The 27,729-nt window shown below is 42.3% G+C and overlaps 3 protein-coding genes across 3 annotated transcripts; all 3 read right to left on the reverse strand.

The window, feature by feature from the left end:
* Positions 1-2,746: 2,746 nt before the first annotated feature.
* On the reverse strand, positions 2,747-9,771 carry LOC147197222 (sodium- and chloride-dependent GABA transporter 2-like). The gene is made up of 14 exons (XM_086125289.1): positions 9,531-9,771; positions 9,336-9,470; positions 7,534-7,674; positions 7,234-7,312; positions 7,023-7,155; positions 6,797-6,931; positions 6,619-6,722; positions 6,065-6,189; positions 5,026-5,138; positions 4,819-4,956; positions 4,105-4,207; positions 3,712-3,812; positions 3,030-3,200; positions 2,747-2,882 (listed from the first exon to the last, which is right to left on the reverse strand). Exons 1-14 carry the CDS (start codon positions 9,688-9,690, stop codon positions 2,784-2,786), a joined length of 1,737 nt encoding a protein of 578 aa, XP_085981415.1. The 5' UTR covers positions 9,691-9,771; the 3' UTR covers positions 2,747-2,783.
* Positions 9,772-10,574: 803 nt separating this feature from the next.
* LOC147197223 (sodium- and chloride-dependent GABA transporter 2-like) lies at positions 10,575-15,771 on the reverse strand. The gene is made up of 14 exons (XM_086124861.1): positions 15,627-15,771; positions 15,422-15,556; positions 14,957-15,097; positions 14,764-14,848; positions 14,557-14,689; positions 14,331-14,465; positions 14,158-14,261; positions 13,519-13,643; positions 12,847-12,959; positions 12,643-12,780; positions 12,308-12,410; positions 11,741-11,841; positions 10,783-10,953; positions 10,575-10,673 (listed from the first exon to the last, which is right to left on the reverse strand). The coding sequence occupies exons 1-14, from the start codon at positions 15,769-15,771 to the stop codon at positions 10,575-10,577; spliced, it is 1,728 nt and encodes a 575-aa protein (XP_085980987.1).
* Positions 15,772-19,040: 3,269 nt separating this feature from the next.
* Positions 19,041-27,174, reverse strand: LOC147197224 (sodium- and chloride-dependent GABA transporter 3-like). Its single transcript, XM_086124856.1, has 14 exons — positions 27,030-27,174; positions 26,828-26,962; positions 25,572-25,712; positions 24,726-24,801; positions 24,501-24,633; positions 24,290-24,424; positions 24,118-24,221; positions 22,606-22,730; positions 22,208-22,320; positions 21,380-21,517; positions 20,741-20,843; positions 20,344-20,444; positions 19,660-19,830; positions 19,041-19,502 (listed from the first exon to the last, which is right to left on the reverse strand). The coding sequence occupies exons 1-14, from the start codon at positions 27,172-27,174 to the stop codon at positions 19,404-19,406; spliced, it is 1,719 nt and encodes a 572-aa protein (XP_085980982.1). The 3' UTR covers positions 19,041-19,403.
* Between the last annotated feature and the right edge of the window lie 555 nt (positions 27,175-27,729).

Raw genomic sequence — 27,729 nt, forward strand, 5'->3', positions numbered from 1 at the left:
ATGGTGTCCCTGTTAGGCGGAACTCGAGCAGGCTGGAACGCTCCTCGAACTCACACACTCAACACACACTCAACACGCACAAAACACGCGGCGTTACAACAAGACAATCTTACGCAAGCATTGAAGCTAAAAAGGCTTCAAAGAACGATGCTTTCAAGTACAGCGTTGGTCCGTGTGGCGCTTTTAGTGCTGAGCTTGGATGCTTTGCCTGTTCACTGTGCACTGACTGGGCTGCTCTCCTCCGGCTCCGCCCGCTAAGACTGCCTTCCCAGTGCACCCATTGGCACACAAGGCCGGACATGCAAATACACACTTCCCATTGATGTTTTCCATAGGAAAAGGGGGTTGGGGGGGGGGGGGGGGTGCTAAGGCACGTTTCCATCACTCCACTGCGCAACTGTGCGGTAAACCGCCCACTGTGACTGCTCTCCACTCGACGTCACCATCCAGGGAAAGGCCACAAAGATGGGTTGGGACGTGTGAACAAATATTCATAAAGTTACAAATTAGTACGTATAGCATTAAGTTCAATGACCATTTGCCCCACGAAGCAATATCAATTGGTTGTCTATTTAGCAAATGTCCGTTTTTTGGTAAGTATCGATTTAGTCGTTTTCTTGAATAGTTTTTGAGGTTTGGGTATGTCTGTATTGGGCGCGAATCTATGTATTACTGTACCTGTGAAAGTACGTATTATATTGCGGGGAAAAATGGTACATTTTCGGTTCAAGATGATCAAAATGTCGTGAACTTGGTGTCATTTTCTGCTCTTTCCCTCACAAATATCAAAATGCAATGTTACTTTAACACTATCAACACATCAAGGAGCACTCTTTACTTCCCTGGATTGACATGTGCTATGATGGTGAAGTAGAACACAACGGAGGAAGCACGGCGAACCAATTATTCCTCCTGAGTGACCTTTGAGGAGGAGTCTGATGAGGATTTTTTTCCTTCAAAACCCAACAGAGGAGGAAGAAGGCCATAGAGATGGTGCAGGCGTGCAGCCAGAGGACGACGAACCGCACAACATCACGTGACTATCAAAGAACAAAAAAAAAGAAATGTGCTAAAAGTATACGCCGTAGCCAGGATCAGCAGCCCGGAGATAGCCGAGAACCTTTTTTTCCCCGATGACATCAACTAGCTGATCGTGAACATGACCAACCTACAGGTACGCAAGACCAACGCGAGCAGCATCAGGCCTGCTGACCATAAACGGGTCTGCTGATCCCGGCTGGTATGTACCGTTCTAAAGATGAAACTATGGCCAGCCTCTGGGACAAGAAGATGGGTCATCCCGTGTCCGCTGAGACAATGTTGCATAGGAGAGTTACGCATATCAACCGCGCGATGCAGGTGCTTTGATGACAAGCTGCACAGGTCACAGCGTCATCACGACCAGTAAGATGTCTGAACCAGCAAAGCACAACTTTTGTCTCAAATCAAAAGCTTTCTGTCAAAGCTGTCTTTTCATCTGGTGTCATGAGATTTTTTGTTGTTGTTTGTTTGTTTTAACGCCAGCTGGAAATTAATGACACGTGGCAACCCCTGAAAAGGGACTAGCCGAAAGAAGAAGAAGAAGTTAGTTTTAACGCCAGCAATCACAAAGGTGCCCTGTATCTCTTTGTTTTTGCCATGTTTAATTTGTTCAGTAATTGTTGGTTGTTTTATTGACATGCATTCTTTTAATTCTAAATATTTCATAATTGTTGTGACATTTTGATCATTTTCAAGGTACTATTTACCTTCCATAATCTTTTCCACTTTGATATCTGTATACAAAGGACAGTATACATACATAGACATATATAGGCATAAAAGCAACCAATCTTACATGTATGGATAGGTCTGATGCCACTGAACATTTTGAGTTCGATTCCGGCTTCCTGTGTGGAGTTTGCATGATCTAGCCGTGCCTGCGTAGGTTTTCTCTGGGTACTCCAGTTTCTTCCCACATTCCAAAAACATGCATGGCAGGTTAATGGAACACTCTAAATTGTCCTTAAGTGTGATGGTAAGCGTGAATGGTTGTTTGTGTGACTTGCGATTGGCTGGCAACCAGTTCAGGGTATACATCTAGGATAGGCTCCAGCACACCCGCGACCCTCGTGAGGATAAACGGATTCAAAAAGGGATGGACGGAAGGATGCTCTGCTGAGGCCACAAATGCTAGTAAATACGCAGTAATGATGAACTCATCCACCAGAGGACAGCAGAGTTGAGTCTCAAAGTGATTTTGGTGGATTTTTTTTCTTGTTTATTTAGTAAAATTAATATAAAAAGAGAAGCAAGGTTTCACGAATCTGCGTGTCATTATTGCGCAAGCATTGTGAGGGTTCCTTTTCACCCGCTACTCTGGTTGCCATATTGTCATCAGCTAAATGTCCTTTGTTTTGTTTTGTTTTTTTCCACACAAACACACACACACTTTAAATTATTTATGCACTGTCAAAATTGCAGTGTTTATACAATTACTTTTTAATCAATTTAAAGTGAAACAACTGTTGTCAATGTGTTTTTGTTTGAAAATGATCCTGGTTATGTTCCCAAAACAACAACAAAAATCTATGTAGTCGTGAAAAACTTTTGTCTCCATTATATAATGGGTTCAGTTGTTTTGGTATGTGAAGGACATTTTAGTAAAATTGATTTGGGAAGATTGGGAAACCCTGATATAAACAATGGAGTGAGATATTTTCATGTTCTTAATTGCTTCTACTGAGGAATTCAGGATCACTTCATCTGAAGTATTGATTTTCTTTTTTTTTACAGTGTCAGAATTATTCGAGATCCTCCTCTGTGATGTGATGCGGCGCGGTCTCTCTCTTTAGGGCCAATGTGCAGTCAGGTGGCTCAGGCCAGCACAGAGAGTGGAGACGCTAACAAATGAAAAAAAATGTTGTATTAAAACATGCCAAAATCATATACTGGTATACAACCAAACAGTTGAGAATGTTCCCTCTTTCTGTCTCATAGAACAGAAATCATTCTTTCACATTGCGTGGTCGCTGGTGAACTTGGCCCACCTGACTGAGGGTTCCAGTGATGGTGGTCAGCTTGTACAGTGCCCAGCCTGGCACCAGCAAGATGGAGGAGAGGGCCATCATCCAGCCCATCACGTAGGCCCATGTAGGGTACACGTACCAGCGGTTGAATGTCAGTGGCCGGTATTGAATTAGAGAACATGTGAACGAGCTCTGGGCAAAAAAAAAAAAAAAAAAAGTTGTGTCTGGGTCATTTAAGCATAATGTGGCGATTGGTGCTGGAGCAGTTTTTCAAGTGTGCTGCCACAAGTCTTACAAGATAGGCTGATTCGTTCATTTGCCACATAGTTGAGATATTCTAGCCGAATAGTGTCAAAATTTGTTTCGGTGGTCAATCTGAATATATGCCGGTGTAGCATCAATGTGCCTAAGTGCATCACGGCCATGTGGATATGGCGGTAAAGCAGAATTAATAACCTGCACCACAGAATCAGGTTTATCAAAATCTTCCCCTGGATATCTAGGGTCGAACAGCCAGCCACCAATGACCACCACGTAGCCCCGCCCCTGCCAGTTCCGTTTTCCTGTTTTCGAAATTGAATGTTATCTTTGAGGACAAAAATGTCTCATGCATGCTCCCCAGGATAAGATGGTGCAGGTATACCTAATGAAACAAGAGCATGTTAGGAGAGCTAAAAGATCAAGAGTGAGAAATTCCACTCACCAGTGAGACCAAGGGTGTCAGGTAGCGCCAGCAGATTTTAAAGAAAGGATTGGGACGCTTGCCTGTCATGTTTGTTATGATGCCGCTCAACCGATCTGCTCCTTCATGGAGAAGTATGTACAACAGCACATCATAATCAGCCCATTTTGGAGCTACTATCACACGTGTGAAACCATTCGTAATTGCAATCAAAGCGAGAACTACAAAAAAAGGTTTGTGATTGGTGTTCACTTGATTAGTTTTTGATAGTGATTCATTTTGACCATCAGGGGAGAGTTACTATGGTCAAAGTTCACTGTTGACAACAAGGTAAAATTTTTTTAAAAACTCTTCAACAAACCACATCCATTCGACAAAACATGAAAGCTGACCAGATCTGACCCATCGACCTACCAAATATCCAGCCCACTGCCAAGCTTTCAAATACACAGAGAAAGAGGAGGCAGGCTCCATTGCAAGCGTAGTAGTCGATAATCTGGAAGATGTACATCCCTCCCTGAGGATGACATATTTGCACTCATTGTCAACAATATTAGGTTTACATGTACAACTTACTATCGTAGCTACGAATTATATCTCATAAACTTATGAAGGAATGCTGGTTAAAGGTATTTATTTCACTCAGAATATAATATTTTGCAACAGTGACAACACCTGTCACGTTTTTGTAAATGTTTTATACCTTTCTATGGAATAACAGAAGAAACTTGTTGCTAGATAAAGTAGTCCTGTCCCCTTAATAACACACAGCCATTTATGTCTTAACTGCTTGCAACAAAAGTGATTACACCCCGAAGTGAAATTTTCTATATTGGACCCGAAGTGTCATTTTTGTCATGTTTTGTCAATTTCGACACTGCTTATTATGAACAGAGGGGGGGGGGGGGGGGGGGGATGCTCGAGCCTATCCCAGCAGACTTCGGGAGAAAGGCGGACTAGTCCCTGAACTGGTCGCCAGCCAGTTCCAGGGTACACATAGAGACAAACCACCATAGACACCCACATCCACACCGTCACTGAGTGGGAACCGAGCCCAGGCTGCCTGGACACAAGTCAGGCGAGGGTGCCACAACACAATCAGTGACAAAGTGTCACCAATATTCTGACCTCAGTGATCATGACAAGTTGTGAGAAGAAACATGTGAGGCAGAAGAGCAGCACGAAAAATTCCCGTCTTCCCGCACGACGCAGTACTTCTGAAAATAGGTCAGTGATAGATGTAATCACCACCTCCATGGAAACAAACTGTGAAGAGAGAGCAAAGGCACAAGGTCAGGTGAAGGTGAAAAGGAATGTAAAGACAAGACGTCTAACCTGTGTGTCCAGGCCCAGAAGGATGATCATGATGAAGAAGCAGACGGCCCAAACTTGAGGCAGCGGCATCATAGCTACCGCCATAGGGTATGCGATGAACGCCAAGCCAGGGCCTGCAGCCAACACCCACGTGCACCAAAAACCATTAACTTGGGATGGGTGTTAAACTCATTTTCTTCTGGTCCATATCATAGTCATGAGGATCACTTCTTTCTGATTGTTGATTGATTTTACACCCTCCGACCCCCCACCCTAAAAAAAATCAACTTTCTAACCGATCATGCCTAGTAACACGCCATTATGACTAAGTCATGCTATCGATGTAGCGTTAGCGGCTAAAATGTTCTTATTTACAGTGTTAATGATAATTTTGCATTGTTGGCACTGCTATTTCGATGACGCTACACATGTGTTTTCTGGGAATATGACAACTACGCAGCTTTGGTCAGGGGGTCATGAAGTGAGGCTACATTCGAATCTTGCTAGCGATTTTAAAACTGCAAACTCGCCTTTAAAACAAAAAAACAGTGAGTAACTTATGCCCCACATGGGTCTGCAATTGACTATAGATGCCAGAAGAGGCCGACAAATGACTACTTTTGTCGAACTGAAGCTCCTCAACCCAGGTCATTGTTCCTTGGCACAAAGGGAGCACATTAGGAGGAGGCAGGAAATGTTCACCCCTCTGAAGCCAGAACGCCACACAAAATCACTACACTGCCTAATTTAAGCACATCCACCCTTGCTCTTCTTTTTAAAAAAGTGACTCACTGCTATTGACGGGGAAGGGGAGAGTCCTACCACAAAGAGTTTTATAATTGTTTATACATATCACAACTTCCTCAAATCACTTCAACATATACAGAAGTTTCTTGGCATTAAGATGCCGCATGATGGCACCAACGCAACGCTTTAATTTGAATTTCCGTGAGCACCAACACAGCAAATAAGTGACTTTTTCAGCAAATCACAAGAGGATAGGTCGGTGACCAGGGTATATTTACGAATTAACTGCGAATCATGTGGGACTTCATTGTACCTGACTCTGCCACCTCAGCAATAGGGATGTCTTGCTCATGAGCCATGAAGCCCAGCACCGAGAAGACAGCAAAGCCAGCGACCATACTGGTGCAACTGTTCAAGGTGCACAGCCAAAAGCAGTCCCTGCAACACACAAACACAGTACTTTATGAACAATGCGTTCAAACTATTGAGAAGCTGTAGCTCGGTGCCACAGTCGGAATAAATGTGTAATGTATTCGAGTAGCCCCCCACCCCTTCTTCCCAGAAAATAAAGACAATGAATTTTGAGATGTGGAAAGGAAGACTCCATGGACCTTGGCTCTCTAGACGAGAAAGACCTAATTTGTATCAAACCATGCATCAAAATGCAGCAGCAGGTGAGGGGGGGACCCAACCGGTTTGGAGACTCTGCCATGTCAAGTCCCAGCCAGCTACTTGTAAGGCCAGCAATACTTTAATTGCTTTTGAGATAACCCTTGAATAGGATTTCATTGACTAGTCAGTCTACATAATGTTGTGACTATTGAGTCTGTGTATTGTTGTGTTTTCTAGCTTTATTGGAACACTTACTTGTAGCAATTGTTGCTGCGGGGATTATAGCTGCCCAGTACAATCAGGGTGCCCACACCGATGCTATACGAGAAGAAGATCTGCGAGCCAGCCTCCATCCACACCTGTTTTAAAAAAGGGTGTCATTGATTGTGTTTACCCTCTATCACAGTGTGTGTTGGATGTAATGCAGTCCTACTTGTGGGTCTGTTAGTCGTGACAGCTCGGGCAGAAGGTAGAACTGAATTCCCTGTGTGGCTCCCGGAAGAGAGATTCCTCGGATCAAAAGGATGAGGAGCATCACGTAAGGGAATGTGGCAGTGAAGTACACTACCTGGACAAGAGGACGGTCACCAAATGTCACATCATTAGATATTTTTATTTTTATTTCTTTTAGCGTTTGGTACAGTTTGATGGGACTTCACCTTTCCAGTTGATTTGACCCCTTTCCAGATGCTGAAGTAACAAATGACCCACATAGTCAGGAGGCACAGAAGCACCTCCCACCTGATGCTGCCAATCTCCTCAATGCCCCCTGAGATTTTTAACACTCTCCGTCTGGACGGGGTGAAAAAAAAATTATGTCACTTAAAAAGTTTCAAAGATGCTATTATCATGTTACTCCCAGATTCTTACTCCCAGAATTCCACTGCTGCTGAAGTTCTTTTGGTGTGGTTGGTCTGATTCCTCGTTGTCGTAACGTCAAAACAATCCACTGACAAAAGTGACCGAGGTATACACAGACGCACAGACAGAATGTGTATACAGAGAGGACTGTAAACATTACGCTGTTATACAAGCTGTTCACTGACTACTTTACATTGTGTCAAAGCGTTATTTCCTCATTGGTATACCGTGTAAAAGATATTATGGAATAAAGCATTTACAAAAATGCGAAATGTGGCTTCCTTACCCAAAACCAAAGACTGACCTCACCTGTGTTCCAGTAGTTGTTACAGGTGCTCCAGGGCAGCGTGGCGCTGAAGGAGAACAGCAGGTAGAAGAGGGCCCAGGACAAAATAATGATGTATGTCATGCAGCTGTACAGCAGGATCAGCACCCCCGCGTAGCCGATACCTGACACACACCACACACTGCTTTTTTAAAATTATTATATATATATATATATATATATATATATATATTTTTTTTTTTTTAAATAATCCTAACACATGTTTAATGTCAGGGTGGCTTTTGATCACTGACTTGAGGTCATGCCACTTTATCGTAATCGGGTTGAGCTCAGGTCTCTGACTCGGCCCCTCCAAAAATGTATATATTTCACTGTTGAAGCCATTGTGCAGCAATGACAATTCAACTTGTTTTTGAATTCTTTCTTCTGCCTGTTGGGTCATTCTCCTGTTGCATTCACCGTCTTCTTTTAAGCTTCAATTGACAGACAGATAGTCTTAAATTCGTCTCCACAATGTCTTGATTAACATGGGAATTTATTTTTCTGTTGCTAATAGCAATGTGTCCAGGGCCTGAGCTAACAAAGCAGTCCCAAAACATGATGCCTGGACCATACTGCACAGTTGGTATGAATTTTCAACTCTACTGTGGTTTTTATTTTCCAAACTTAAGGTTACATGTTCGATTCAAAAAAACCAAAACCTTGCTTTGATCTGTCCAACCTACATATTGGAACATCCACGCGCTCTCTGTTGCTAACTTCAAACCTGTAGTAATGTTTTTGGGGACAGCAGTGGCTTACTCTGTGGTGCACACCATTCATCCAACCATTCATGCTTCCATCCTTCCCGCCATCCATTTTCAACTCTGCTTATCCTGAACAAGGTTGCAGGGTAGTGCTCGAGCCTATTCTAGCCACACCCTGAACTGGTCATCAGTCAATCAAAGGGCACATATAGAGATGACCATTCACACCCACATCCACACAGTCATTAAGTGGGACCCAGTCCCACACTACCCACCCACAAGTCAGGCGAGAGTACCACGACACCTTCAGCGACACCACATGACATCCATTCTTGTTTAATGTATTACTTATTGTAAATTTTTCAACAGCGATGTTAGCATACTGCAGACATTTCTGTAAATCTGTAGGTGACCCTCACCTCCAGGGAGAAATGTAGCTCACAAGTGAGAGTGGCAACAGTGATGCCTTTTCTTCCTTTTCAGACAATGTTTTGTCCTGGACTGGTAACTATAAATGCGTTCAAAGGTACTTCTGTGACCCTTTCCAGATTAATGCAAGATAATTCTTCATTGTAGGAAGTAGGTACAGTTATTCTAAGACCGCTTTGTATGAGGAACTGTTCACATCGAGCAATGCTTGTTCAGAGAGCAAACTCAAAATTGGCAACTTTAACCAACAACTCCAATCTCACATAGACTTGCCGTTGATGGACTACTAAATTACTTCTTAGAAAAGTAATTAGCCTGAGGGGTTCGCATAAACGTTCACATACTGTTAAGCACATAATTTGTCAATTGTTGTGACCTAGCTGAAGATCAGATCACATTTTATCACCAATTTATGCAGAAACCCAGGTACCTGTAATTCCCAAAGGTTTAGACATTTATTCTTGCAACTGTATATCAGCATGTCAGGATGTGATGCCGGCGTATTCATATTGCAATATAAGATATGTCACAATCTAATTTGAGGCTGATCTGTCAATACTGGATTGAAGTTGGTCCTTTTTGGAAAGAATCAGTTCCTTCACACTTTTGTTTCAGAATGGCCGTCTTGTACGTGACAGAGTGTTGCACACCTTGAGCCAATGGGCACATTTTCCACCAGCAGCTGATGCTCCCCTCTTGGGTGTGCTGGCCGATGGTGGTCTCCAAAAGGAAGATCGGTACACCGCACGTCACCACAAACACCAGATATGGCACCAAGAATGCACCTGAATGGTTCATACTCCTTTGAGATTTGGACAACTTCAGCTCGAGAAAATGTTGCTTACCGCCGCCGTTTTTGTAGCACAAGTACGGAAACCTCCACACATTGCCCAGGCCCACAATGTTTCCAGCAACAGCCAGAAGAAATTCCACTTTGCTGCCCCAATGTCCTCTCTCCTCAAGTGCATCTTGGTCCGGTTTTCCACCACAATATTTGCTCCACATTCCTTAAAAGCTCAAAATCAATCCGACCTTCCTTTCAGCCACACACATATGCAACACAAGCTGTCCAGTTTAATTTGTAGACCAAATTTTCAGATAAAGTCACGTAATGAGCAACCGTCCGAGCAGTTAATCAGTTTCGAGAGCAAATATAAATCATCTCCAGAACGGTGGGAACAAACCTAAAGTAAAAAGGAGAACTTAAAATTGTGAAGAATCAAGATATATTTGTGTCATTGTGCTTTTTAGATACAGTATGATTCGACAATCACAGTATGCAAAGTGTGTCGGTGACAATCACTGATTGGCTGTTAGCTAGCAAATACAAATCAGCGCATGAGATACAAGCTAAGCAATGGAAAGGAAAAAGGCATTATTGATTAAACTTACTGTAGCTCAGAAAAAAAATGGCTTTTTCCTTGGACTTGGTCCCGCTTGTGTTGTAGGTGTGTTGTGTGTTGGTACTGGATGTGTGAATTTTCTTTTTATACATTTTTATGCTTTAACACTCAGTCTAAAATGTCTGTCAGTGTGATTGTGAGTGTGAATGATTGTCTTGTCAGTGCCCTAGCCCTGGCCCCAGCTCACACATGACTCGAATAAAGCTAACCAGTTTAGGAGAAGGATGGAAATCTTTTATGACCATTTTATGCTTCCAACTTTATGGAAAACATACATGATGTCATGGTTGTATGAGCCCTGACCTGAATCCCATGAAACAAAATACCGAAATTGTGAGCCAGGCTATAACCTCACAAATGGGAAAGTGGACCGAAATTCCCACACCCTCTAAAATCACGGATACTGCGGAGGTAAGATTAGTTGACTATTATACCAAGAGTGCTTCGTTTGGGGACTTCAGTTCATTTTTTTTGTCTGTGTCAGAATCATTCCAGATCCTCCTCATGGATGCGTTGCTGTGCCGTGTCTTTGTTCAGGGTCAGCGAGCAGTCAGGCGGCTCGGGCCAGCACAGGTGATGCAGACGCTAAAAAATGGATACACTTACTGAATGATGCCACAATCTTGCATACAGCAAAACAATTGAATATATTGCCTGCCAATTTGATTCATGCAAAAGTCTTCCTTCTGCCCACCTGACTGAGGGTTCCTTTTGTAGTGCTCAACTTGTACAGTGCCCAGGCTGGCACGAAGAGGATGGAGGAGAAGGCAGTTATCCAGCCCAACACGTAGGCCCAAGTCGGGTACACGTACCAACGGTTGAATGTTAGTGGCTGATACTCAACTAGGGAATATATGAAAGAGCCCTGGAACAAAAAATGACAAGTACTATATCGACGGTATACTGTATATCTAGATGAGAGGGTGACACAGGAGTGGATTTTCACTCATGTCTCATACCACTACTACAGAAAATAATCCAATACCAAGTCCCAGACCAAAATTAAAAAAAAAAAAAAATATCCTGTCCTGGCGCACTCCCGTTCACAATGACTTCCCACTCCCATTCGGCTCCCAATTTGGAGGTCATTTACATTAAAAAAAAAAGTCACATTACTCGTTTATTGACAGTTTGTGGCTCCCTTTTTCTCATGGACTTTTTTTTTCATGATTTGTGTGTGTGTGTGTGTGTGTGTGTGTGTGTGTGTTTAAAGCGAGAAAGTTGCCATTTGAAATGGCTTAATTTTGTGTCATGGCTGCGATCTGCTTACTTTCTACAAATTTAAACAACTGAATCATCATCCTCTGAGACTGGTGATTCCATGATATTTGCCAGGGGTTGTACAATGATTTTTCTGGCAAATTAGAGGCCGGGTCTAGAATGCACATAGTAAGAGGTGGAAAAAAAACCCCCACTTGACTTGGGTATGCTGAACACACACTGACATGATCAATATCCTTCCTTGCATGATAAAAAAAATTCAATAGACACCTCTCTGACAATGTCAATCAAACTGAGCATTTTCTCCTTAAATGCAGAAATTATGATGCAGATCTTGAGATGAGGTCTGATTAGATGATGTGGGTCTGTCTCGCAAAGTGTCTGATGAGCGTGTTATGCCTAAAAGCTCCAGAAATAAAAGTCTGACTCACCAGTGAAAGCAATGGGGTCAAGTAGCGCCAGCAGATTTTGAAGAAAGGGTTGGCACGCTGGCCTGTCATGTCTGCTATGATACCACACAACCGCTCTGCTCCTTCAGGGAGAAGCATGAGTATATACAGCATTACATAATAGTCCCCTATTAAAACAATGACAAATATGTACTTACCAGGATCATAATGTTTTGGACTTTTCATGATCGGTATTTTTTTGTTTGTTTGTTTTTAAAACCATTTGGGTTTTAATTAGTTTTTTAGAGCATGTTTATCATTTTTCATATTTTTTTCCTCAGAAATGCTCCCTTTCAGTTTAGTTTTTTTTTTTTATTTCACTTAGTTAATGAAAATGTTTCTTCAATTTTAGTCAGCGATTTACTATCCGGGGGAGACTCTATGGTCAAAGTTGACTGTCCACTGCTCGTTACAAGACAGATGAATTTCTGTTACGTCATATTAACGCCCTTGATGAAAATGTACCACATCTTTAGTCCGTTTTGCAAATAAATCATAAAAGATCACACAATGATGGAAAAAAATACAAGAAAGAAGCCATCAACCTACCAAAAATCCAACCAACTGCCAAGCTTTCAAACACACAGAGAAAGAGGACGCAGGCTCCATTGCAAGCATAGTAGTCGAAAATCTGGAAGATGTACATCCCTCCCTGAGGATGACATATTTTGGCAACACTATTAGGTACACTTGTATAATGGATTGTACAGCCTACACTTTGTGTCTCTTTCAGATTGTCCAACGTGAGCGTCCAGTTTATTTCACTCAAAATAAATGGAAGGATTCATTTTGTGGTGATAAGCTACCAACGTGGTTATGGCCTTTGAATGTATTTGTTTGACAGCACAGACAGATTCATAGTGACGCGAGCCAAACGTTCCAACCTCAGTGATCATGACGAGCTGTAATAAGAAACACGTGAGGCTGAAGAGCAGAAGGAAACCTTCCCGCCTGCCTCTCCGACGCATCGCTGCAGGAAACATGTCTACAATCGATGTCATCATCGCCTCCGTGGCGACAAACTGGAGAGAGAGCAGAGCCGTGAGGTCATTTCCAAGCAGAAAGGAATGCCAAGACGGACGTCTCACCTGCGTGTCCAGGCCAAGGAGGAAGAGCATGATGAAGAAACTGATGGACCACACTCGAGGCAGCGGCATCATGGCCACCGCCTGAGGGTATGCGATAAATGCCAAACCTGGACCTACAACCATATTAACATGCACCACCAGTTTGGTACATTTCAATGATCTGAAGTGGATACAAGTCCAGACAGCACGGTAGTTGTGTTTACCACAGTCTGAGGGTCACGGTTTGAATCTTGGTTCCTCCCACGTAACAAAAACATGCATTCGCGCTCAGTTCATTGAGGACGCTTCATTTTCCAGGGGTGTGAATGTGAGTGCTTGTTTTTACGGATAAGCGCTACAGAAAGTGCATGGATGGATTGATGAAGAGAAGTCGAGTAAAATCATATTGCCTGTGTCCGAATGGGCACACTATTCCATATATGGTTCACAATTAAGGAGTTACGCCAATTTGTAGGGGTGTCAACAAATAAATAAATAAATAAATAAACGAATATAGTACACTCAAAATTACCCACAATGCACTTGCATAAGTAGTGCGCATCGACGTTCACTCAACAGGGTAATATCGACCACAATGCATCGCGAACAGAAAAACAACATGACCGCAAGTGTGAATATCTTTTTTTTTTAACCCTGTCTCTTCTTTTTCATAGGGTGAGACTTAGGATTTACCTGACTCGGCCACCTCTGCAATAGGAACACCTTGCTCGTGAGCCATAAATCCCAGCACAGAGAAGACGGCAAAGCCAGCCACCACACTGGTACAACTGTTCAGCAAACACAGCCAAAAGCAGTCCCTGCAACACACAAATGCATTTTGTTCTAAACTTAGGTTCAAACTATTGCAACTTTGTAGCTCTGTTTTTCAGCTGGAATGACATAATTACTACGAGTTATTTCTGATTATAAATCGATACATATTAGGAATAGTTCTCAGCATGATGCAGTGCTGTCCAGCACCATTGCAAAGAACATCCACAATAATATGCAATACATCCATCCATCCATTTTCCGAACCGCTTGATCCTCACTAGGGTCGCGGGGGGTGCTGGAGCCTATCCCAGCCGTCTTCGGGCAGTAGGCGGGGGACACCCTAAATCGGTTGCCAGCCAATCGCAGGGCTGCAATACATGCTGTAGTGTAAATTTAATAACTTTCAAAAAATGAAATACTCAAAGTATTATTATCTTTGTAAAGGCAGAATTTTCATTCAGCTCTTGAATTGTATCCCTGCCCAGTCTCGGTGTACCTAATGTTCTGGCTGGTGAGTGTGTGCATTGTTGTGTTTTCTAGTTTTATTGTTAGACGTACTTGTAGCAATTGTTTTTGCGGGCGTTGTAGCTGCCTAGTACCGTCAGGGTTCCCACACCAACGCTGTATGAGAAGAAGATCTGCGAGACGGCATCCAGCCACACCTGTTTAAAAAGACACCCATATAGTGTGTGTTTTCCTTTAACACAATTAATGTAACCTAACAGTCCGACTTGAGGGTCTGCGAGTCGCGACGGATCTGGCAGGAGGTAGAACTCCACTCCTTGTCTGGCTCCCGGAAGAGTGAGTCCACGGATCAAAAGGATGAGGAGCATCACATAAGGGAATGTGGCAGTGAAGTACACTACCTGGACAAGAGGATGGTCACCAAATGTCACAGCATTAAATATTTTGATTTTTATTTTTTTTAGCGCTTGGTACAATTTGATGGGACTTCACCTTTCCAGTTGATTTGACCCCTTTCCAGATGCTGAAGTAACAAATGACCCATATAGCCAGGAGGCACAAAAGCATCTCCCACCTGATGCTGCCAATCTCCTCAATGCCCCCTGAGATTTTCAACACTCTAAGTCTGTAAAGGTTAAAAACAACAACATAATAAATGATTGATTAAAAAATTCAATCTCAATGTCTCATTTGCCTTACTCCCAGAATTCCGTTGCTGCTGAAGTTCCATTGGTGTGGTTGGTGTGGTTAGTGTGGTTCATTGTCGTCACATCAAAACAATTCGCTGAAACAAAGACATTCACACTCAGGCATAATGAACTATATTTGTATATAAAAGGGATGCATATATATATATACAGAGAGAGAGAGAGAGAGAGACCATGGACCTCACCTGTGTTCCAGTAGTTGTCGCAGGTACTCCAGGGCAGTGGGGATTTGAAGGAAGAAAAGAGGTAGAACAGAGTCCAGGCCAGAACAACCATGTAGGTCATGCAGGAGTACAGCAGAATCAGCTCACCTCCATAGCCGATACCTGTACACACGTCACACATTCAAGGTTTGAGTATTCTCTTAATTCGTTTCAGTGAAGAGAAATGTGTCTTGACGTTTGGGACAGCAGCAAACATGAATACAAATCATCATTCATCCACGTCACATAGAAACACCACATTTGAGGGGTGTGCATCTTTCCAATAAAAGATGATTCGATAGGTGTCTCAAGTGGCATTCTGATTCTGATTCTTGACATGGTCCGGCAATAGCTTTTGTACATTTTATGAATATGTAAAACATGTAAAAGCTCTCCAAATCTCAAATTATTCAAGGTAAATAAATTCAAAGAAACAACAAATCACACCTTCAGCCAGGGGGCACAGCTTCCTCCAGCAGGTGACGGCACCCTCTTGGGTATGTTGGCCCATGGCGGTCTCCAAAAGGAAGAGCGGGACACCACACAACACCGCAAATACCAGATACGGCACCAGGAATGCACCTGGATGTTTCACATACTGCTGTGATAAGTCCAACTTTTGGAAGAAGTGCCAAGTGCCACGTTTGCTTACCGCCGCCGTTTTTGTAGCACAAGTACGGAAACCTCCATACATTGCCCAGGCCCACAATGTTCCCAGCAACAGCCAGAAGAAATTCCACCTTGGTGCCCCAGTGTCCTCTCTCCTCAAGTACATTCCGGGGTTTCTTCCTCCACATTCTCCAAACGTTCAATGTAAATCCAATCTTCCTTTAACCCCCACACAAGACATACATTAAAGTCGCACAATGAGCAACTAAACGGAGTCATTCATCAGTTCGGAGGGAACATTTTAACTACAAGACATGTAAAGGAAATTACGGAAGCATATGGCTGCCACACCAGGGAGAAAAAACCCCCACGAAAGTTATCTCGTAAAAATGTGACAATTTTCACGTAAAACATGCTAATTATCATGTAAAAGCATACAAATGATCATATAAAAATGTGAAACATATCATGTAAAAATGTGACACAGTTAGCCTCGCTGAGAACCTCCCAACTTCTGTTGCGAGCTTGGTCCCATCCTGCAGCAGGACGCAGAGGCAGGTGCTTCCAAATGTAGTTGCATTAAACCTGGAGTTTTTACATGATAATGATCATATTATTTGATAATGTTCAAGTTCAAAACTTGATACTTTTAGTTGATACTTATGTTAAGTTGCGTGGCTTTATTTTTATTTATTTATTTATTTATTTTGGTCCTGTGGCAGCAACACGCTTCCAGAGTAAGTCATCTCTTTAAAAGTTTTCATTAAATACTGTCATATCACGAGATGTTCACCAGGGCAAGAGGAGTCTTCTCAGGTCAAAGTATTGTAGTGAGAATTTGACATTTAGCAGTGTTAACTTGTATCTCCGCCTTAGTGCAACTAGAGTGCCATGAAAAAGTCCATCAGCAGCAACAATTAAAATCAAGCGTTTTCTGTAGGTGGTCATGAGTCTTTCAAATCTGTTGAGATATTTTGACCAACTCTTCCTTTAAGAATTGTTTTCATTCAGCAACCCTTGTGGGCTTTGGAGGATTAATAGCCTTTACAAGGTTATGCTGCAGGATTTTAACCACATTCAAGTCTGGACTTTGACTACGTCATTCCAAAACTTTTTTATAATATATCAAACTACAGATTAACACACATATCAGCGTTTCCAATGCTACATACCTCGCTTCACGTTGCAACTTTTCCTCCTGCAGTAGTGAAATGGTGACAGGTACACCAAAACACTCTATATAATTCTCTACCCAACCTGACCTTTTCCATGTGGCAAAGCAGGTAAATATTTGAAACAAAGGTGTTTGTGTGTGTGTGTGTGTGTGTGTGCGCGTGTGTGCGTGTGTCTGTGAAATAAGAATTATGCACACACTTCAAAGGATTTTGTCAAAACAGGGTAAACTTAATCAAACAAGAATTAATTATGTTTGGATTCAGGGCAGACCACAGTCTTGATCAAGAAGAACAATCGTATTTTCCAGTCAGTTTGTCTTCCTTCGTATTACTAGAGTGCAAACACCCCTAACAGTTGTGCAGGGGCTGCTTAAGCATCCAGGGAGGAGCACGGGGATCAATGACTCGATCAAGAACACCAGAACCAGAGGTCTGGGGAATGTTGTTTGGTAGACTGGATCTCCACCCCAATCCCACTTTCCTCCAAAGATGCTGCTCTTGAAGCTTTTGTGACCTTATCAGGAGATTCATGACACACCGCTCATTCGTGAAAATAAAGTAACCAACTACTGGTTCACACACTCTACAGATGAAGAGTCCTTCATTTTGTTCAGCGACAATAAATAAGTTGCGTTTTAAGGGGCCATCTTCCAAAATGTTACAAAATGCAAGAACCCTTTTTTTTGTACATCTGTGACCTGCATCTCCCAGTCACAAGTTATCTTAGGGGTATTTTAGTATTAATTTATTAGCAAGTTCATAATTTAATGTGTTGTGACATTTGACTGAATAAATAGCTTCAGAAAAGGTGTTTATCATCGTTCAAAGGCTAGATGACAAACACTGGGATCTTGCCGAGTTGGTTTCACAAGTGCTGCATGTTGAGGTGCATGAACATGATTTAAGAGGCAAAAGGGGATAAAGTTGCATTTAAACAGTGGCTCAAGAATGAAGTCATTCAGCTCAAATTAAGTTGTCCACATCACTCCGATAGTCTTGTCACAATTAGTAGTTTTAGTGACCATTTTGACAAATCTTCATTGCTTTCTGCAGGTTGAGGGGAAGGCCACGTCTCTGCTCTATGGATAGAAGATAATCCGATTGTCAAATGATGTGATACATGAGAGAGAGGGAGAGAGAGAAAGAGAGAGAGTGAGAGAGAGGGAGAGACCTCACCTGTGTCCCTGTGTCGTAGGTGATCCAGGGCAGCAGGGAGTTGAGGGAGGACAAGAGGTAGAGGCCAGAATAATAATGTAGGTCATACAGCTGTACATTCGAATCAACTCTCCTCCATAACCAATACCTGTACAGACATCACACTTTCCAGATGCAAGGATTCTCTTTATTCGTTTCAGTGAAGAGGAATGCGCCTTGGAGTTTGGGACAGCAGCAAACACTAATACAAATAATCATTCATCCACGTTACACAAAAATCTACAAGTGGATCCTTTTTGGAAAGAATCAGTTCCTTCATTCTTTGTGTTCGAGAATGGCAGACTTGTACGTGACAAGAGTGTTGCACACCTTCAGCCAGGGGGCACAGCTTCCTCCAGCAGGCAATGGCGCCCTCTTGGGTATGCTGGCCCATGGCGGTCTCCTAAAGGAAGAGCGGGACGCCGCACGTCATCACAAATACCAGATACGGTACCAGGAATGCACCTATTTTCAAGAGAGACCTGCAAAGACAGACAGCAGCTAAAAACAAAGTTAAAGACATAAAATGAGACAAAGTACAATTCTGCCAGTCTGCCAGTGAATGAGCCCGTGGGTCGCTAACACAGATTATCCATCCCGAGAGTAGGGGGCGCCACATCTGCTTTTTTCGTTCCAAAAAAATGTAAAGGGTTTTTAACAAATGTAAGTTTTTGTTAAATTGTTAATTATTATAATTTTATGTTTGAGCATTATGGAGTAGTCTTTCATGTTAAGGTTACCTAAATTATATTCTTTTTAACAATTTTTAAACATGTAAATGTTGAGAGTGTCTGATTGGCTGAAGGAAAGCGGGAAGTGTTTGACTTGCCGGAAGAAGGTGTGTTCTCGTTCGTACCGCGGTGCAGACGTGGAGAAATAAAAGCTGCATTCAAACGAAGTCCATCTCTCCTTTTGCCCATTCTTAACGTTGAGCCATCCAATCGAAAACTACGAACCCCTAAACTTAACTTTCAATCAAGTACACACAGATAAAATGAAGTTCTTCATATGGATCAATTTTAATATCCATACTGTATATATTGGGGCATAAAAGGTCCACCGAAGTATTCTATACTACAGCTAAATGGATTGGAGGAAAATAAATAATGTATTACAGTAACAAAAAACACTTGCAGAGAATGAAAAATGGTCCCACAAAAACAAGGTTCAGTATTTTGCTTTGTTTTCCTCAAGCTGTGAATTTTACATTAAATAAAACATAAAGCACTCACAAGATGTATTTGCTAAGAGAAAACACACCCATTGCTCGGACAATGGGACCCTGCTTGATGAACAATACATTATTATAGCCCCGTGGCCAAATAAAAAAATGATCTCAGTAGATTAGCAAACCATGTTAAAAACAATGGCATGAGAACATTATTTCTATTGGGCAGTTTGTGATCAGTTCATCTGTGTAGTTGTTGTTGTTGTTTTTTTTTTTTAATGAATCATTCTTTATCCTCCTCAGTAGTGTGTTGCAGCATGGTCTCTCTGTTTCGGGCCAGCGAGCCCTCAGGTGGCTTGGGCCAGCACAGGCCATGGAGACGCTACCAAATGGATACAAATGGCAGTGTTTTAATGAGATATGTCAAAATCATATACACAGCTATTGAAGCAATTATTATTATTATTATTATTATTTTTAAATCAAGGAAATCATGGTTGTTCTTTCACTTTGCAATGTAAGTGGTGGACTTGGCCCACCTGACTGAGGGTTCCCTTGGCAGTACTCAGCTTGTACAGCGCCCAGATCGGCACCAGCAGGATGGAGGACAGAGCCATCATCCAGCCCAACGCATAGGCCCAGGTAGGGTATACGTACGAGCGATTGAATGTTAGGGGCTCGTACCCAATTAAATAATATATAAAAGTGCCCTGGACCCAAAAAAAAGCAAAATAAAAAATTAGTAACCAGCGACAGAAATGTATTTAAAAAAAACAAACATGTGAAACCGATCAAACTGGATTTATAAAGGCATGCCAAGGAACTGATAACATCAGGAGAACACCAAATTTACACTCATTAGCCATATCAAAAAGGCAATCATTGATGCTTCTCAGCCTGGACGCTGAGAAAACCTTAGACAGGGTGGGGTGGGTGTATTTGACGCGGACGTTGCATTATTCAACAAATGTTCTATTCATTTTAAGGTTAAAATAAATATTTGTGGTATTCAGCCGCCACTCCACACCCCCTCCCGAATTGGTTCATTAAAATGAATGTATTTATTCATTCTAATCACATTTAAATGTATGTTTTTCCAGCAAAATAAATAAATTTTATTGTAAATTTGAATGGTGGAATAAACAAGTTTACAGATACAATCACATATGGTGGCCGACTCACATATTACAGCTCAAAACTCAACAACAAGAAGTTCCACTCACAACTGAAACCAAGGGGCTAATGTAGCGCCAGCAGATTTTGAAGAACGGATTGGGACGATCGCCCGTCATCTCCTCTATGATGCCGCACAGCTGTTCTGCGCCTTCGGTTAGAAGTATGTACAACAGCACATAAAAATGAGCCCATATTAGAACTACTGTAAGACTTGTTGTGCCACTAGAAATTAAAAAAAAGAAAAAGTCCATTATAGATTTTGGTAGTGATAATTTTTGACGAGCACAGGGCCAAAATTTAATGTTCACTGCTGTTGCTGTTTCTGGTATCAGCCATCTACAGTGACTCATACATCAAATTAAATACCTTGACGAAGGGTAACCAGATCTGTAATTCATTCTGTTAATAAATCATAAATGACCCACACATGTCCCATCAACCTACCAAATATCCAGCCCATTGCCAAGCTTTTAAACACACAAAGAAAGAGAAGGCAGGCTCCATTGCAAGCATAGTAGTCGAAAATCTGGAAGATGTACATCCCTCCCTGAGGACAAAAAAATCAGTGAGAATTATTTGTACTCACTGGCCACAATATAAGGGACACCTGTCAAACATAACAGCTGCAACCTTGTTTCAATATGCCTTACTAATAAAGTGTCTAATAGGAGTAGTTCGCAACATTGACGATACAACTCTCCCATTTCTGCAAACGTTTCTACAATAAAAAAAAAAAAAATCTCTCTCTCTAAACACACACACACACACACACACACACATTTATTTCTATTCTCATTTTGATAAGTATCATTGAGTGTTATGTCTTTTTAAGGGTACGGTACAGCTAATCAAGCTGTCCACACTAAATACATAGTAGCTACAGTAGGTGTCATTCTCTTCGTGCCATCCAGTGATACGATACAACACAATATTAACAAAAATGGGAGAGGTGAATTCACTTTTGTGAGCAACTCTACATTTGATCATGTGGTGATAATCGACCACCATGCTTATGGACTTTGACATAGGCTACTTATTGTCACTACAGATGGATTCAAAGTGAGTTTCGAGCCAAATTCCCACCATGGTGGTCATGTTGAGCTGCAAGAGGAAACATATGAGGCAGAAGAGCAGGAGGAAACGTTCATGCCTGCCTGCCCGACGCATCACTGTGGGAAATACATCTGTAAAGGACGTCATCACCACCTCAATGCCGACAAACTGGAGAGAGAGTGCAGAGCCACAAGATCAGTTCCAAAAAGAAACATGAAGAATTTATGTCAAAGTCAATGTTTCCCAACCTTCTCTGAGACAACGGACATGTTATAAATGACAAAAGCCCACAGCTCACCACCAAACAAATTGGTCACAAAAAAAAGAATATACAGTATAAGTATAATGAACCCACGCATATATGGATTTTGGTAGTCGGCTAATGGCAGATTTTTTGGGGGTACATATCTTCTCGTAACAAGCAAATAATTTGAATGGGGAAAGAGGTTTTCATTTAAAAGTTGCGAGTTCATCGAATCAAACTGAATTGCTTCACTTTAAGTTCATTCACATTTTAAAGTAATGAGAAGCTCATCATACCCTTTTAGTCAGTCGCACCATATCGAATACAATCATAATCTCACTGAAACATGCATCAGGATTTTTGTGACTCTTTAGGCATGAAGAAAAAAATCAAAACATTTTTAAGACATACATTTTCATGATGTTGGGGACATGTCCACTGTATTGTATCACATGCTTTTGAACAATTGATTTGTCAGAAAACAATTACAAACAATTATGGATCACATTATTTGTATAAAATAAAATTTTGGACCAATTTTGTGACATTGGACAATTTTGCTGGGCACAGTGATGAGCACTCACAGAAAACTGATTGGAAATCAGTGGTCAAACCTGTGTGTCCAGGACCAGGAGGATGAGCATGACAAAGAAGCAGATAGACCACAGGTTAGGCAACGGCATCATGGCCACCGCCTGAGGGTACGCGATGAACGCCAAGCCCGGACCTAGAAAAGACATCCACATGCACCGTCAATACATAACATTCAAATGATGGTACATGAAAAGGACAAACATGTGGGCAACATTCTAAACAGTTACCCTATCACATTTCTCAGATTTACTAGCCACTCGTTGTTTTCACCTTAATGTACAACCGAGCTGGGGGCAATAATATATAAGTTATCGCTTAAGGTGCATCATTGTTGACGTTGTTGCAGTGGGGTGAATGGTTTTTCTTACCCTGTTTGGTCCTTTTTAAAGAGTGAGACTTAAGTAAATTCCAAGTTTACCTGACTCAGCCACCTCTGAGATAGGAACACCTTGCTTGTGAGCCATGAATCCCAGGACTGAGAAGACAGCAAAGCCAGCTACTAAACTGGTCAAACTGTTCAGCAAACACAGCCAGAAGCAGTCCCTGCAACACAAAAAACCCTCACTTATTTCTGAACCACTCGTATTGAAACTGTTAAAAAAATAAAAAATGTGATTTACAACATGTTCTATGCGCCCCCATTAGTCTAAACACAGTATTCTGATTAATATTGCATTTGTGTAGTATGGATTAGGCAGCAAAACCCACCCGTTTATATCTATCGGGAGGCAGCCATGTTGCCAATTCTTGACGACAGAAAATAACATCACTTTTTTTTTAACTTAAAATATTTTAGGCTTTTCGATGCATGGCCAAGTGTATTCTTTAATATTGTAGTACATATATATAAAATAAAAATTAAATTAAATATTATTCATTCAGGCGGCCCGGTAGTCCAGTGGTTAGCACGTCGGCTTCACAGTGCAGAGGTACCGGGTTCGATTCCAGCTCCGGCCTCCCTGTGTGGAGTTTGCATGTTCTCCCCAGGCCTGCGTGGGTTTTCTCCGGGTACTCCGGTTTCCTCCCACATTCCAAAAACATGCATGGCAGGCTGATTGGATGCTCTAAATTGTCCCAAGGTGTGAGTGTGGGCGTGGATGGTTGTTCGTCTCTGTGTGCCCTGCGATTGGCTGGCAACTGATTCAGGGTGTCCCCCGCCTACTGCCCGGAGACGGCTGGGATAGGCTCCAGCACCCCCCGCGACCCTAGTGAGGATCAAGCGGTTCGGAAAATGGATGGATGGATATTATTCATTCATTCATTCATTTTCCGAACCGCCTAATCCTCACTAGGGTCGCGGGGGGTGCTGGAGCCTATCCCAGCCGTCTTCGGGCAGTAGGCGGGGGGCACCCTGAACCGGTTGCCAGCCAATCGCAGGGCACACAGAGACGAACAACCATGCGCACTCACACTCACACCTAGGGACAATTTAGCGTGTTCAATCAGCCTGCCATGCATGTTTTTTTTGGAACGTGGGAGGAAACCGGAGTACCCGGAGAAAACCCACGCAGGCCCGGGGAGAACATGCAAACTCCACACAGGGAGGCCGGAGCTGGAATTGAACCCGGTACCTCAGCACTGTGAAGTCAACGTGCTAACCACTGGACTACCGGGCCGCCAATTAAATATTAATTTAATTATTGATATACTTTTTGTTCTTCTACATCCCCCTTTCATAATTTGGCTGCTATAAATTGGGAATTTCTCCATTGTGAGACAAATAAAGGTTTTCTTATCTCATCTTAAACATTCGTGATCAAATCAAAATAAAATACAAACACTGTATTGTTAAATTGATACCTTTCAAAAAAACAGATTACCGCTACTGTTCATGTTATTTTGTTTCTATACTGGATCCCATTGGCAAGTCCAAGTGCATCTAATCGTTTGGGTGGTGAGTGTAGTTTTCTTGCTTCATTGTGACACTAACTTGTAGCAATTGTTTCTCCTGGTGTTGTAGCTGCCCAGTACAGTCAGGGTGCCCACACCAAGGCTGTACGAGAAGAAGATCTGGGAGCCGGCATCAAGCCACACCTGTTCAAAAAGACACCCGTAGAGTGTGTTTTTCTTTTATCACAATGCATGTAACCGAACAGTCCTACTTGAGGGTCTGTGAGTCGCGACGGATCTGGCAGAAGGTAGAACTCTACTCCTTGTCTGGCTCCCGGAAGAGTGAGTCCACGGATCAAAAGGATGAGGAGCATCACATAAGGGAATGTGGCAGTGACGTACACCACCTGGACAAGAGGAGGGTCACAAGACTGCTTGGGCATTTACATGAATTTGTATTTGGTGCCCCTTGATGGACTTCACCTTTCCAGTTGATTTGATGCCTTTCCAGATGCAGAAGTAACAAACGACCCAGACAGCCATGAGGCACAAAAGCATCTCCCACCTGATACTGCCAATCTCCTCAATGCCCGATGAAATATTCCACAGTCGACGTCTGGACGGGTTAAAAAAAAAAAAAAAAAAAAGCATATTTTATGTCACGTAGAATGTTTTAAAGGTGCTATTTTAATGTATTGTCTTCCTTACTCCCAGAACTCCGTTGCTGCTGAGCTACCGTTGGTGTGGTTGGTGAGATTGCGTGTTGTAAAGTCAACACAATCATCTAAAAGAATGACAGATATTCACTCAGAGGCACCAAATACATGTACCGGCGTTATGTATTCACGATACTTCTTACATATTCAGGTTACAACAAACAATGTGTGTCCCATAATGCGTGTGTGTGTGTGTGTGTGTGTGTGTGTGTGTGTGTGTGTGTGTGAGATGAGGGCAGGGAGTGGTGTTTTTGTCTTTGTGTGTTTTTACTATTTGCAGCGTTTCTCTTTTGAATTTGTTTTGTAGTTTGTAAGTTTGCTTCTAATTAATTTTTGCGATTGCAGCATTTATTTCTTCAAGCTTTTTTTTCTGTTGTTTTATGAGATTGCGTTTGGCCGTCTGCACCATGCAGTGATTTTGTTTCGCAGTAGTTTTGTTTGCATCATTCCTGTGTTTGCAGCATTCGGTTGTGAGCAGTGCGGCCATATCTATTCCATATGCATGTCAATAGCCGTCAATTATATGCAGACTTTCGACATTTGTGGGCCGTCCCAGTTCCTATTCCCACAAATGGCATTTAATCCAGGTGGTTCATATTTGTCAACTGTATGCTTTTGTCTTTGAGACGCTCCCCGTAATTAAGAGCTGTATACATAAATTTGGCTCAGTTTGACTTGACACTTGACAGGAATGACTACGCCTTCATCGAAGTTGTAAGATGACAACTTTACATTGTAGCAAAATGCCATTTATTCAGTCTTGTCTCATGACAAGATAATAGGACAGGTTAAAGTTTCTTGACCAAAAAGACATGATGCATTGTGTGCTCGACCTCACTTGTGTTCCAGTAGTTGTCGCAGGTGCTCCAGGGCAGTGGAGAGATGAAGGAGAACGCCAGGTAGAAAAGAGTCGATGCCATAATAATCGTGTAGGTCATGCAGCCGTAGAACTGGGTCAGTTGCCCCCCATAGCCGATACCTTACAAGACAGCGCACATTTGAGCTTCAATATTAAATCATTTTCTTTGCTTGTTTCCGAAAGAAGAAATTCATCTCAGAGCAAAAAATAAAACTTCCGTTTTATTGATTTCGCGTTCTGAAAGATGTTGTATTTTGAAAAATTACCGGAATCTCTGTTACTGTCATGATTCGGTTTAGGGACCAACAGGTGGCACTGTAGGGCTCCCCCGGCAGCTGCACACCTGTTGGTCATTTGGTAAGTAGTTGTATAAAAGGACTCCTGCCCGAACACTCGGTGTCGGGTCACTGTTTGCTTATTGCTACTGTCATGTGTGTTGCTGTTTGCTCTTGGCTTCGGTTATGTTTAGTTCATTGTTATGTTTTAGCTTTAGTCATGATTTTTGTTTGATACTTTGGACTTTGGGATTTAGTTTTCTTTGTTTTAAATACAATTCTTCAAATACACCCTGCTCCTCCCTCCTGCCTGCTTTTTGGGGTCCACCACCACCTCGCTACGTGACAGTTACATCCGTCTACAATATATCAGGTCGAGGCGCGGCGTCTCGGTCACGTGATACTTTACCGCTAAAATGAAACCCAGGAGCTAGCTAAGTGAGTAAAAAACAAACGTCTTTGGAAAGTTTCTTTGGGAAGGGAAAAAAGCGCAGCCAGGAGACAGAAGAGGAGCCTACGACTTTCAAGAGAAAGAAGGCTACATTTCATAAACAGTATCAGGAGTCCGACTGAAAAATATGGATTTATCTCAACAGGAGATTCCCACGCACCAAGCCCACTCTGCATAATATGCGGCGATGGTGAGTCGTATTTTTCATCCACTTTTTATTTGCGGTATATCTTATTTTGGACCCACATTTAAACGTTACCATCGCGACCAGAGAGTGTTGCGGCCAGATCAGACGTTCCTCGGATCATGATTCGTGTTTAGTATAATGTTACGAAAATACCACAGTTTTCATGCAGGTCATATGATATTATTTAATTGTATTTAGCCGCCACTTGATGGGCCGGTCCCTGACAATATTGTCTGACATTAAACCGGTCCATGGGGCAAAAAAGGTTGGGGACCACTGTGTTAGAGAATGGCAAACTTGTACGTGACAGAGTGTTGCACACCTTCAGCCAGGGGGCACAGCTTCCTCCAGCAGGTGATGGCGCCCTCTTGGGTATGCTGGCCCATGGCGGTCTCCAAAAGGAAGAGCGGGACGCCACACGTCACCACAAATACCAGATACGGCACCAGGAATGCACCTGGATGTTACACATACTTCTGTGATATGTACAACTTTTGGAAGTGTCGAGTGCCGCATTTGCTTACCGCCGCCGTTTTTGTAGCACAAGTACGGAAACCTCCACACATTTCCCAGGCCCACAATGTTCCCAGCAATAGCCAGAAGATACTCCACCTTGCTGCTCCAGTGTCCTCTCTCCTCAATTACACTGTGGCGTTTTTTCCTCCACATTCCCTAAAGGTTCAATGTGAATTCAAGCTTCTATTAACCATCACACAAGACACACATTTAAAGTCGCGTGATGAGCAACTGAGCGGAGATGTTAATCAGTTCGGAAACACGAAAAACACGAAATTTATCGTTAGGTTGATTGTTTTTAGTTATCTTACATTTGCATATTATTAATGATGAATTGATTACGCTTGCAATGAGGAACGCTTATGCCTGCAATAAGAAATTGATTATGCTTGCAATGAAGAACGCTTATGCTTTTAATAAAGATGTAATTATGCTTTTAATAAAAATATGCTCACATCTATAATAAAGAATGCTAAGTGCACTGTGTGATATTTGAGGGTCGCAACCACCTTTCCGAGAAATTGGTTGGAAAGAGATACGTATTAAGACAAAACAAGAGCAAGGTCGGACGGGGATGGAGCTGTTAACACCAGCTGCTTTCGGTGTTTTTGTAATGATTGCACACATGTACTCATTTTCACTCACATACACAGAGTCAAACAAGTTCAGTGTCTTCAACAGCCCGCACCCTTTAGGTTGGACTCACAC

The sequence above is a fragment of the Hippocampus guttulatus genome, chromosome 12 (genome assembly GCF_054856545.1).
Source record: "Hippocampus guttulatus isolate MCC_2025c chromosome 12, RoL_Hgut_1.0, whole genome shotgun sequence".
Lineage (NCBI taxonomy): Eukaryota > Metazoa > Chordata > Actinopteri > Syngnathiformes > Syngnathidae > Hippocampus > Hippocampus guttulatus.